The 12,757-nt window shown below is 37.3% G+C and overlaps 1 protein-coding gene across 3 annotated transcripts in view; it reads right to left on the bottom strand.

Annotated features, from left to right (window-relative positions):
• LOC136026366 (zinc finger protein 711-like) overlaps positions 1 to 12,757 on the bottom strand; it is an 84,179-nt gene that overhangs the window by 12,079 nt on the left and 59,343 nt on the right. For all 3 annotated transcript variants that reach the window (XM_065702897.1, XM_065702899.1, XM_065702898.1), the window contains exon 8: positions 7,007 to 7,291. In XM_065702897.1, coding sequence (XP_065558969.1) covers positions 7,058 to 7,291 — 234 coding nt within the window. In that variant the 3' untranslated portion in view covers positions 7,007 to 7,057. The remainder of the gene's footprint in view (positions 1 to 7,006; positions 7,292 to 12,757) is intronic.

Below are 12,757 nucleotides of genomic sequence, written 5' to 3' on the forward strand. Positions count from 1 at the left end.
ATTTTATCGATTTTTAGCGCCGACAATGAGAAATCAACAAAGAAAACTGCATAAAATATATTTGAACAGCTCAGGGAAATTTTCCTGTGCAGTTTTGCATACTTCAAAATATTATCGATTTTTAGCACCGACAATGAAAAAATTAACAAAGAAAACTGCATAAAATATATTAGAGTGGCTCAGGGAAGTTTTCCTGTGCAGTTTTGCATACTTCAAAATATTATCGATTTTTAGCGCCGACAATGAGAAATCAACAAAGAAAACTGCATAAAATATATTAGAGTGGCTCAGGGAAGTTTTCCTGTGCAGTTTTGCATACTTCAAAATATTATCGATTTTTAGAGCCGACAATGAGAAATCAACAAAGAAAACTGCATAAAATATATTAGAGTGGCTCAGGGAAGTTTTCCCGTGCAGTTTTGCATACTTCAAATATTATCGATTTTTAGCGCCGACAACGAGAAATCATCAAAGAAAACTGCATCAAATATATTAGAGTGGCTCAGGGAAGTTTTCCTGTGCAGTTTTGCATATTTCAAAATGTTATCGATTTTTAGCGCCGACAATGAGAAATCAACAAAGAAAACTGCATAAAATATATTTGAACAGCTCAGGGAAATTTTCCTGTGCAGTTTTGCATACTTCAAAATATTATCGATTTTTAGCACCGACAATGAAAAAATTAACAAAGAAAACTGCATAAAATATATTAGAGTGGCTCAGGGAAGCTTTCCTGTGCAGTTTTGCATACTTCAAAATATTATCGATTTTTAGCGCCGACAATGAGAAATCAACAAAGAAAACTGCATAAAATATATTAGAGTGGCTCAGGGAAGTTTTCCTGTGCAGTTTTGCATACTTCAAAATATTATCGATTTTTAGTGCCGACAATGAGAAATCAACAAAGAAAACTGCATAAAATATATTTGAAAGGCTCAGGCAAAATTTTCCTTTGCAGTTTTGCATACTTCAAAATATTATCGATTTTTAGCACCGACAATGAGAAATCAAAAAAGAAAACTGCATAAAATATATTAGAGTGGCTCAGGGAAGTTTTCCTGTGCAATTTTGCATACTTCAAAATATTATCGATTTTTAGCGCCGACAACGAGAAATCATCAAAGAAAACTGCATAAAATATATTTGAGCGGCTCAGGGAAATTTTCCTGTGCAGTTTTACATACTTCAAAATATTATCGATTTTTAGCACCGACAATGAGAAATCAACAAAGAAAACTGCATAAAATATATTAGAGTGGCTCAGGGAAGTTTTCCCGTGCAGTTTTGCATACTTCAAAATATTATCGATTTTTAGCGCCGACAACGAGAAATCATCAAAGAAAACTGCATAAAATATATTAGAGTGGCGCAGGGAAGTTTTCCTGTGCAGTTTTGCATATTTCAAAATGTTATCGATTTTTAGCGCCGACAATGAGAAATCAACAAAAAAAACTGCATAAAATATATTTGAACAGCTCAGGGAAATTTTCCTGTGCAGTTTCGCATACTTCAAAATATTATCGATTTTTAGCACCGACAATGAAAAAATTAACAAAGAAAACTGCATAAAATATAAAATATATTAGAGTGGCGCAGGGAAGTTTTCCTGTGCAGTTTTGCATACTTCAAAATATTATCGATTTTTGGCACCGACAATGAGAAATCAACAAAGAAAACTGCACAAAATATATTAGAGTGGCTCAGGGAAGTTTTCCTGTGCAGTTTTCCATACTTCAAAATATTATCGATTTTTAGCGACGACAACGAGAAATCATCAAAGAAAACTGCATAAAATATATTAGAGTGGCGCAGGGAAGTTTTCCTGTGCAGTTTTGCATACTTCAAAATATTATCGATTTTTAGCGCCGACAATGAGAAATCAACAAAGAAAACTGCCTAAAATATATTTAAGTGGCTCAAGAAAGTGTTTTTTTTGCGCAGTTTTGTATGCTTCAAAATATAATCGATTTTCAGCGCCAACATCAACAAAGAAAACTGCACAAAATATATTTGAATGGCTCAGGGAAGTTTTTTGCGCAGTTTTGTATACTTCAAAATATAATCGATTTTCAGCGCCAACATCAACAAAGAAAACTGCACAAAATATATTTGAATGGCTCAGGGAAGTTTTTTGCGCAGTCTTGTAAGCTTCAAAATATAATCGATTTTCAGCGCCAACATCAACAAAGAAAACTGCACAAAATATATTTGAATGGCTCAGGGAAGTTTTTTGCGCAGTCTTGTAAGCTTCAAAATATAATCGATGTTCAGCGCCAACATCAACAAAGAAAACTGCACAAAATATATTTGAATGGCTCAGGGAAGTTTTTTGCGCAGTCTTGTAAGCTTCAAAATATAATCGGTGTTCAGCGCCAACATCAACAAAGAAAACTGCACAAAATATATTTGAATGGCTCAGGGAGGTTTTTTGCGCAGTCTTGTAAGCTTCAAAATATAATCGATTTTCAGCGCCAACATCAACAAAGAAAACTGCACAAAATTTACTTGAATGGATCAGGGAAGTTTTTTGCGCAGTCTTGTAAGCTTCAAAATATAGTCGAAGTTCAGCGCCAACATCAACAAAGAAAACTGCACAAAATATATTTGAATGGATCAGGGAAGTTTTTTGCGCAGTCTTGTAAGCTTCAAAATATAATCGATGTTCAGCGCCAACATCAACAAAGAAAACTGCAAAAAATATATTTGAATGGATCAGGGAAGTTTTTTGCGCAGTCTTGTAAGCTTCAAAATATAATCGATGTTCAGCGCCAACATCAACAAAGAAAACTGCACAAAATATATTTGAATGGATCAGGGAATTTTTTGCGCAGTCTTGTAAGCTTCAAAATGTAATCGATTTTCAGCGCCAACATCAACAAAGAAAACTGCACAAAACATATTTGAATGGATCAGGGAAGTTTTTTGCGCAGTTTTGTATGCTTCAAAATATAATCGATGTTCAGCGCCAACATCAGCAAAGAAAACTGCACAAAATATATTTGAATGGCTCAGGGAAGTTTTTTGCGCAGTGTTGTAAGCTTCAAAATATAATCGATGTTCAGCGCCAACATCAACAAAGAAAACTGCACAAAATATATTTGAATGGCTCAGGGAAGTTTTTTGCGCAGTCTTGTAAGCTTCAAAATATAATCGATGTTCAGCGCCAACATCAACAAAGAAAACTGCACAAAATATATTTGAATGGCTCAGGGAAGTTTTTGGCGCAGTCTTGTAAGCTTCAAAATATAATCGATGTTCAGCGCCAACATCAACAAAGAAAACTGCACAAAATATATTTGAATGGATCAGGGAAGTTTTTTGCACAATTTTGTATACTTCAAAATATAATCGATGTTCAGCGCCAGCATCAACAAAGAAAACTGCACAAAATATATTTCAATGGCTCAGGGAAGTTTTTTGCGCAGTCTTGTAAGCTTCAAAATATAATCGATGCTCAGCGCCAACATCAACAAAGAAAACTGCACAAAATATATTTGAATGGATCAGGGAAGTTTTTTGCTGTAAGCTTCAAAATATAATCGATTTTCAGCGCCAACATCAACAAAGAAAACTGTACAAAATATATTTGAATGGCTCAGGGAAGTTTTTTGCGCAGTCTTGTAAGCTTCAAAATATAATCGATTTTCAGCACCAATATCCACAAAGAAAACTGCACAAAATATATTTGAATGGATCAGGGAAGTTTTTTGCGCAGTCTTGTAAGCTTCAAAATATAATCGATGTTCAGCGCCAACATCAACAAAGAAACTGCACAAAATATATTTGAATGGCTCAGGGAAGTTTTTTGCGCAGTCTTGTAAGCTTCAAAATATAATCGATGTTCAGCGCCAACATCAACAAAGAAAACTGTACAAAATATATTTGAATGGATCAGGGAAGTTTTTTGCGCAGTCTTGTAAGCTTCAAAATATAATCGATGTTCAGCGCCAACATCAACAAAGAAAACTGCACAAAATATATTTGAATGGATCAGGGAAGTTTTTTGCGCAGTCTTGTAAGCTTCAAAATATAATCGATGTTCAGCGCCAACATCAACCAAGAAAACTGCACAAAATATATTTGAATGGATCAGGGAAGTTTTTTGCTGTAAGCTTCAAAATATAATCGATTTTCAGCGCCAACATCAACAAAGAAACTGCACAAAATATATTTGAATGGATCAGGGAAGTTTTTTGCGCAGTCTTGTAAGCTTCAAAATATAATCGATTTTCAGCGCCAACATCAACAAAGAAAACTGCACAAAATATATTTGAATGGATCAGGGAAGTTTTTTGCGCAGTCTTGTAAGCTTCAAAATATAATCGATGTTCAGCGCCAACATCAACAAAGAAAACTGCACAAATACATTTGAATGGATCAGGGAAGTTTTCTTGTGCAGTTTTTTTAGGTTTGCTTCAAATATTATCAATTTTCAGTGGCGACATCAACAAAGAAAACTGCACAAAATATATTTGATTCGCTCAGAGAAGTTTTCTTGCTCAGTCTTGTATGCTTCAAAATATAATCTGTTTTTAGCACCGACATAAACAAAGATAACAGCACAAAATATATTTGAAAAACTCAGGGAAGTTTCCTTGTGCAGTCTTATATGCTTCAAAATATAATCTATTTTCAGTGCCGACATCGACAAAGAAAAACTGCACAAAATATATTTGAAAAACTTAGGGAAGTTTTCTTGTGCAGTCTTATATGCTTCAAAATATAATCTATTTTCAGCGCCGACATCGACAAAGGAAACTGCAAAAAATATATTTGAAAAACTCAGGGAAGTTTACTTGTGCAGTCTTATATGCTTCAAAATATAATCTATTTTCAGCGCCGACATCGACAAAGAAAAACTGCACAAAATATATTTGAAAAACTTAGGGAAGTTTCCTTGTGCAGTCTTATATGCTTCAAAATATAATCTATTTTCAGTGCCGACATCGACAAAGAAAACTGCACAAAATATATTTGAATGGCTCAGGGAAGTTTTCTTGCGCAGTTTGTATACTCGAAAATATAATTTATTTTTAGCGCCGACAATGACGACAACTGCACAGAATATTTGAACGGCTTAGGGAATTTTTCTTGTGCAATTTATGTGCCCAAAAATAAAATCGATTTTTAGCGCCGACCATGAGAATTCAACAAAGAAAACTGCACAAAATATATTTGATTGACTTAGAGAAGTTTTCTTGTGTAGTTTGTATGCTCAAAAAAAATATCGATTTTTACCGCCGATAATGAAACTTCAACAAAGAAAACTGCACAAAATCGTTACATGGAAACACTGAGCTGTACAAAAGAAATAAGATTACATTTCCGAACATAGCACCCAATTTACCAAAAACCGTTCGACCCCTTACTTTTTTTATTCCAATAGATGTTGTTTTTCAAAACACAAGATTCGGAGGTAAAACCACTCAGACCATGAATAGTCCACAAAACCTTGTTGTATGCCTTGTCATTTACCAAAAAATTATTACCATTTCGTACATAGTTATCATGCGCTAAGCATTACGCAACATTACTGACATTTCCCACACACAATGTTGCTGCTATTGACTCAAAGAACATTGATGGTGATCTATCCACAGTTCATTACAACGTAAATGCTAGTTTCAGCTTATCAGGTTTTCAGCTTATATTTACTCATTCTGAAAAAATGAAATCTTAAAACTTTTTGCTACATCACTTGTAATGAGTCAAACCCGAACCACTTCCTGAGTGATCGAACACACATTCAAACACTTTATTTATCAGCAATTTCTCTCTTTTTAAGAAACCACGATATATTACAAAAAAGACACATGAAAAAATTCATAATTGCATTTTTGATTAATTCTGTATAAAACTCGAGCACAAATCGTTTTTTTCGTTGCTTTTGAAACAAATGTGGGCTATATATTTTCAAATTAGGGGGGTCTAGCGATGTAATGTATAGCGGGTCTGCATGCAAAATATGTTAGATACAATTATTCTGCATATTATGAATTAAGAACTGTTTTCTGACTTCAAACAGTCCGAATACTTCACCACCACCCCCTTATGTGCAAATATATAGTCCAAATTATATATTTCTCATCAATTCTGTCACTTCTCTTGGTCTTATCTCACGCTAAGTTGAAAAAACTAACGAAGAACCGATTTGTTTTCGAGCTTTACACAGCATAAACTTGAGTGAAAGGCGCATAATACACAAGAACTAAATTTCCTTCCCTCAATGGCAAAAAAAAGCTCAAATAAAATTTTCGACTTTGAAAAGTCTTATTTTCTACGAAGGGTAATTTCCTCAGGGGGGTATTTTACTCAGGGGGAGGGGGTATTTTACTCAGGGGGAGGGGGTGTTTTCCGGGGGGGGGTAAACGCCTAGAACCCTAAAAAACAGAGTATTGGTAACAATCGGAACATCAAAAGAATTCAATTTTGATGATTATTCGAAATACATTAAAGTCATTAAATTTAATGTTACCAATGAAAAGTTAAGAGCCTGAGAAAATTTGCACGATTTTAGAAAAAGGGGGAAACACCACAAAAAAATTAAGTGGTCTTAATAAAAATCACACCATCAGATTCAGCATATCATTGAACCTTACTGTAGTTTCAAGGTCCTACATAAAAAATGTGGAATTTTATGTTTTTTCCACAGGCAAGACCAAGGATGTGCCTTTTTTCCAAGATGATCGTATCGAACCAGTTATCCAAGAATATCGGCAGAGGACTCATTTAAACGGAAATCCAAAGTTCTACTGCCCTATTTAAGTGACCAAAAATATTGGTGGGCAGCTAACCCCCCTCCCAAACCATTTTTTGACCAAAATCATCGGATAAAAATTTTGAGATAGCCAGTTTATTCAGCATAGTAATAAGATCACATAGATATATCTTTGGTAACTTGAGCCCCTCCCCCATAGGCCCTCGGTGGAAGGGGTACAAGCTGTTGATTAACACACAACTTATAACAATATAAATACTAACACCAGTCAGCAAGGTAAAAACTCACTCTAAAATCGTTGAATCTTGAATTCCTTTTTCTTAGTCAGTTATGATGACTTTAATCCTCTTCACTATCTGTATGCTCGAGATCTGACTGCAAAGTGAAAGTGATTTTGGCTCTTTGCCCACTGTCTGGAATAATCTCTCCATTCTTCACTCTTTCTCTCATTTCAGTTACAGTCATATCGTGTCGAGCTCGAGTATGACCACACAATGCAGCAATTGAAGTATGCGGCTTGCTACACAACAAACATACGTAGGGCTTATCACCTAAATGTATGTTCATATGTTGCTAAAATATAAAGAAACAATTTTAAGAGAAACTATTTATAATTTCTTTCTTTCAAACCAAAGAAAATATCGAACACAATGGAAGCAAGTTTTGGGAATATGATTTTAAAAGTACAGGCGGCATCGGCAGTGTTGCACCAATACAAGAAATATGCTAATTGGAATTAAACTTAATTTGAGTATAAATTTGAAAATTTTGATTCAAATTTATGGTATATGTATCTTTGAATAGAATGTGAAATAATTATGATAGTCTTTTCCTTTTTATCTTGAACTATATTTCTGGATTATAAATAAATCTAGATTAATCTAGAATAAATCTAGGTTAATGCCAAATTTGCTTCTCACTCAATCGGACTATCTGTCTTGGCTTTTTCTACAATTAGCCATGGCTTGATGCCCACAACTGTTCGATTTTAATTCAAAATCAACGGACTCAGTCGAGGCCTTCGGCCTATAAATGGTCTATAGAATATAGGGCAGTTATCAAGAACGTACACACATATGTTTATGACATTTTGTCTGTTCGTGGGTGGTTTCAATATGGCAAAAGAAAAACTACTGCGTCATTGAAATTAATTCTGATGTGCGCTTGAATGGTATTTAAAATTATGCTGAAGTTTTAAAAGTATTTAGCCTTAAAACAAGGCACCTCCTAGAAAACACTCATCGCTATTTTTTTGCTTACATCTATTTACTTCTTTTTTACAGCTTCGATTACTCCATTTATTGATTTGTTTTCTTAAAATTATAAGTATTTCTGAGGTGAAAGTCTGTAGTTAGAAAATGACTAAGAAAATACCAATATCTTATAAAATATAATTCGGTATTGTCATCTACAATAATAGTTCAGGACTAATAGCTCAAAAAAGGGTCGAACCCGGACAAAATTGCAATATCATAAACGAAAATGTTACCAAAATGATAAAAAAAAATCTGCATAACATGCTAGAAGTCCCCATAAATCAGAATGTGGCGAGTGCCCAAAAAACAGAGGAAAATGCGAGGGATAATGGGGAAAATGTCGAACATGCCCAGAAAATAGTTTAAAGTGATTTTTCTGGGGTTTTCACATACGCTGATTACGAAATTGACATCTAAAATTCAGTATAGAAAAGAAGTACTACGGAAAACTGGAGAACAGGGGAAAGAGGGAACAAAAGAGAAGAATACAGGGTAGGGGTAGAAAGCGGTTTGAAAGATATTTTCTGGAGTATTCCTATCTGGTGATTACAAAATTGAGAAATAACAAGATATAAAAAATCGATTAACATAAAACGGGGAAATGGGGGAGGAGGGAGGGGAAAAAGGGAAATATACAGGGTAGGGTAGAAAGCATGTGGAAATGTGTTTTCTGGGGGTTTTCTATCTGCTGATTATAAAATTGACATCTAAAAACAAAGTTTGATAACAAATACAGGAGATCTATAGAGGTTCGGCTACTCCATAGGTTCGGAAAAGGCAAAAAAAACTCGAGAATGAAATACGGAAAGATACTGAAATTACACTATTCCGTATTCCTCGCCGTTATCAACAAGCGTGTGGGTTTGTCAACATAATCCTGTTCTAATTCGACATTCAGTAAGAGAAGCAAGGTAGACTAGTCACCGCGGAGTTCCTGACGGAATGACACCTAACGGATCCAATAGTCCCCAGTCTGTGTGGATGGTTACATATGTGACATGGTAGCAGGATAAATCAAGGTACGACAAGATTTTTTTGTTAAGTCAAGCATAGTTTTGCGTATCGGCAACTCTCCTTTCAGTACTAAGCCAATTTTGATTCATTATTTTCCCTGGGTGCCCGAATTCATGGTTAAAATTTGCGTTTTGTCAAGATTAAGCAAGAGCGACATCTAGTTTTTCAGCTTGTTTTCAAAGACGGTGTTTCAAGATGGCGCACCACTTCGAAGGTTCAGAATTCATTTAGATAGTTATGTTCGCCGTGCGAATGACAAACCGTGAATTGGTCCAATAAGAGAGGCATCCGCATACTTTACCGCTTACCCAAGCCAAATTAATCGAACACTTGGAAAACTATAGGTTCTATCACTATATTAGCTCTATGACTATATACCTTGGTTCTAAATGCCCTAGAAATGATGCATGGACGGATAATAGATAGACAAATCTATTAACAAATGAACTAACCTCCTTTTTATACAATTCTAACAAAGTGGGAATTCATGCCAGGTTTTTCTCCTTTCTCAATTGGACTATCTGTCTTACCTTTTTCTACAATTAGCCATGACTTGATGCTCACAACTATTCCATTTTAATTGAATAATGGTGCTGATGAAAGACAAAGATATTTGGTAACCCTGCTGCTGTATCAGAAGTGGAAAATTTTCATGTCACGGAGAGCTGAGATTCAAGGTATCTGTCCTATTTTTACCGAAACTAAGCTGCTTTTCTCTTCCAGTGCAAGATGAGTGGCTCCAACAGACTCTGCATTCTTTGTCAGCAGGACATTTCAAGCGATGATGAAACATCCGTTGTTCTGACTGCAAAAGGAGCACTATCGGTGAGCACAGAAGGCAAAGACAGAGGCGACCAGATTGCTGCAGAACCAGGTCGGATTGTTCATAAAGCATGCCGAAAAGATTATTGCCGCCAAAGTATCATTTATTCCTTGAAATGGACAAGTGAAGAATCTATCCCAACGAGACTCTGAGAAAACTGAGTTCTCAAGATTTCTTTAACGTGCAGGTCTGTTGCATTATTTGCAACTCTGAAGTGGGGTTCGAGAAGTCGATAAGACAGGGGGCCAACGGCAAGTGTGCGAAAGCATCCACGACAGAACTTAGACACTCAGTGTTGCGGGCATGCGAAAGTAGAGGCAAAGACAATTGGGCGACGACTGTTCTCGGAAGGATGAATTGCATTATTCCTGACCTCAATGCTGCAGATGCAGTTTACCGTAAATCATGCTATGTGAGCTTTAAGACAAACAAAAGCATGCCAAAACGGTACAAAGAGGAGAAAGAAAACGATTCAGCCAAGGCGGGAAGACCAGCTGAAACAAAGAAGCGAGAAGCTTCTGAAAAGTTTCTAGAGCACTTTAAAAGCATAACACTTTAAAAGTATATTTTACACTCAGTGATGTCGCAGAAAAGATAAAATTTTTACTTGGAGTCGGTGAAGCTTACAGTGTGATGCACATCCAACGTCTTTTGCTTGAAAGCTACGGGGATGGTGTGCTTATCACGGATTTTCCTGGGAAAGCTAGCATTGTGACATTCAGAGAGAAGGCTCATTTCATTCTGAACGAGCATCGTCCTAAGGACCAATCTAAGGACGTAGGGATCATGAACATGACAAAAACGGTTGCTAGAATAATCAAAACTGAAGCTAAAAGCCTTTATGAGAAGAGTATCCAGATTTCAAGTCTCTTTACAATATCGAAACGAGCTTTCCAAGTCCTTGCGTCTTCTTCTTTACGAATTAATACCAGGGGAAAACGAGATTATTGCAGTGGCAGTTCTTGGTCGAGCAATAGTACAAGTCTGTTTACCTTTAACAGTCCTCGCACCTCTTCCAGTGTTTGTAGCGGTTCAGCTCCACCACCACTTCGGATCACGGTTTCTAATAGACAACGTCCGTAAGCTAGGCCTCTGTTCATCCTACAAAGAAATGCTCAGATTTGGACGAAACGCAGCTGTAAGTCACGGGACTGGTCTTTTCACGCTTAGCGCTGGCAGTTTCTTGCAGTTTGCAGCAGATTACGTAGACTTTGATGTCTGCACGATCGACGGTAAAGACACATTTCACGGAATGGGGATAATTGCAATAGTGGTCCCAAAACGAAAACGACAATGCCCAGTATTCCTGGAATGGAAATTAATGCAGACACCCTAAAAGACATCGCAGGCATGACCTTCCACTTCTACAATCGAAGGAACAAAGAGGGCGCTGGCATGGCGTATAAAACCCTCCAGAGCTGTACAGCCTCTGAAAGTAACTTGGACCTCTTTTGGCACAGCGGCTGGCTGATTAGAAGCCAAAAACCTGGTTGGAGTGGCCTTATGCAGGCAGTGCACGTCGGAGAACATGACCTACGATCCTCAGTTCTGTTTTTACCTATGATAGACTACAAACCTACTGATCCGTCGTGTATTTACTTCACACTCATATTCATCAGTGACCAAGCGCGAAGACTCGGTGTAACTCCCGTTGTCACGTTTGACCAACCCGTCTTCTGGAAAGCGACAAAGATTGTTCATGACGAGCCTCCAGCAAGTCTCCTGAAGAAAATTGCAACAATGCTTGGAGAGGTCATACACGAATGAGCTTCTTAGGGGCCATAGGCTATATAATGGAAGGGTCGGGCCTGAAAGAGATGTTAGAACTTGTGTACGGGGAGAATACAGTGAAACATATTTTCAGCGGCAAAGCAGTTGCAAGAGCAGTAAGAGCTCACGAGCTAGTCGACGCATAACTGAATATTTCACTTTTGTGCATGGCATATTCGATTCCGTGTGGCGAGAGACCTTCCGACCACGAAGATGTACGAGTATCCAGCGTGTATGACGATTTGGTGGATGAAAAGATTTCTGTGGAAGAAGCGGTTAACCACGAAGCCCTTCAGGCGGTTTTGCTACGCCTTGAAGCGTTTCTGAAATCTCGAAGCGTTTCTGAAAATCGTTTCTGAAATCCAGCAGAACTGCGAAGCAATTCACGCAGCATTCCGAAATGGTTTCAACCTTTCGGAAGTTTTTAAAAGCAGAAAGGACTGGAGACTGGGATTTCTACTTATCCTCTCTTTCTGATATGCTCCCATACCTCGCACCTACGGGGAATAATCTATATGCCAAGTCAGTTCGTCTTTTTCTTCAGATGATGCAGGAGCTTGAAACATCGAATCCACAGCTCTTCGGATAGTTTGCAAGCGGCAGGTTTAGTGCCCGACGAAGTGATCGTTTTTGGGCTGGATTGGCTCTACACCTCGTCATCGAGAAACTGCCGATGAAGAGCTTAAAAACAGATGAAGGGCTGACAAGAGGGAAAGGGATGACTGAGCTTCAGAGAATCATATGGACAGTGTCTATGCCAGTGCTCGCTTCAGTGAATGATCTAATGCAGAAACTGACGGGCCTAGAGTACAGTTCTAGTGAACACCACGTTACTGCAAACGCAGCACGAATAAAGAGATACTAAGGATCAACAGACGTTTCTTGAATTCCTTCTAGAGAACTCTCCTTTCACTAGTTCCACAGACCTTGGAAGTAGAGGTTCCGGGCTGATAGCCCAAAAAGGCGCCAATGCAGAGGATGCTAAAGCTGTAGGTGAGCTGATATTTCTGAAAATGACATGGCAGAAACTCTACGTTACGCCCGCTAGTTATCCGCCCGCTTTGTTTGAGAATCCTGGCATAATGGGTCAGCCAGACAAACCTGCACTAGCGAAAGCAATATGGAAAGAAGCGAAAACGGACTCGATTCACTACCTGCCAGTGTCAAATCGTGTCA

This window comes from Artemia franciscana, chromosome 4 (genome assembly GCF_032884065.1).
Source record: "Artemia franciscana chromosome 4, ASM3288406v1, whole genome shotgun sequence".
In the NCBI taxonomy this organism is placed as follows: domain Eukaryota; kingdom Metazoa; phylum Arthropoda; class Branchiopoda; order Anostraca; family Artemiidae; genus Artemia; species Artemia franciscana.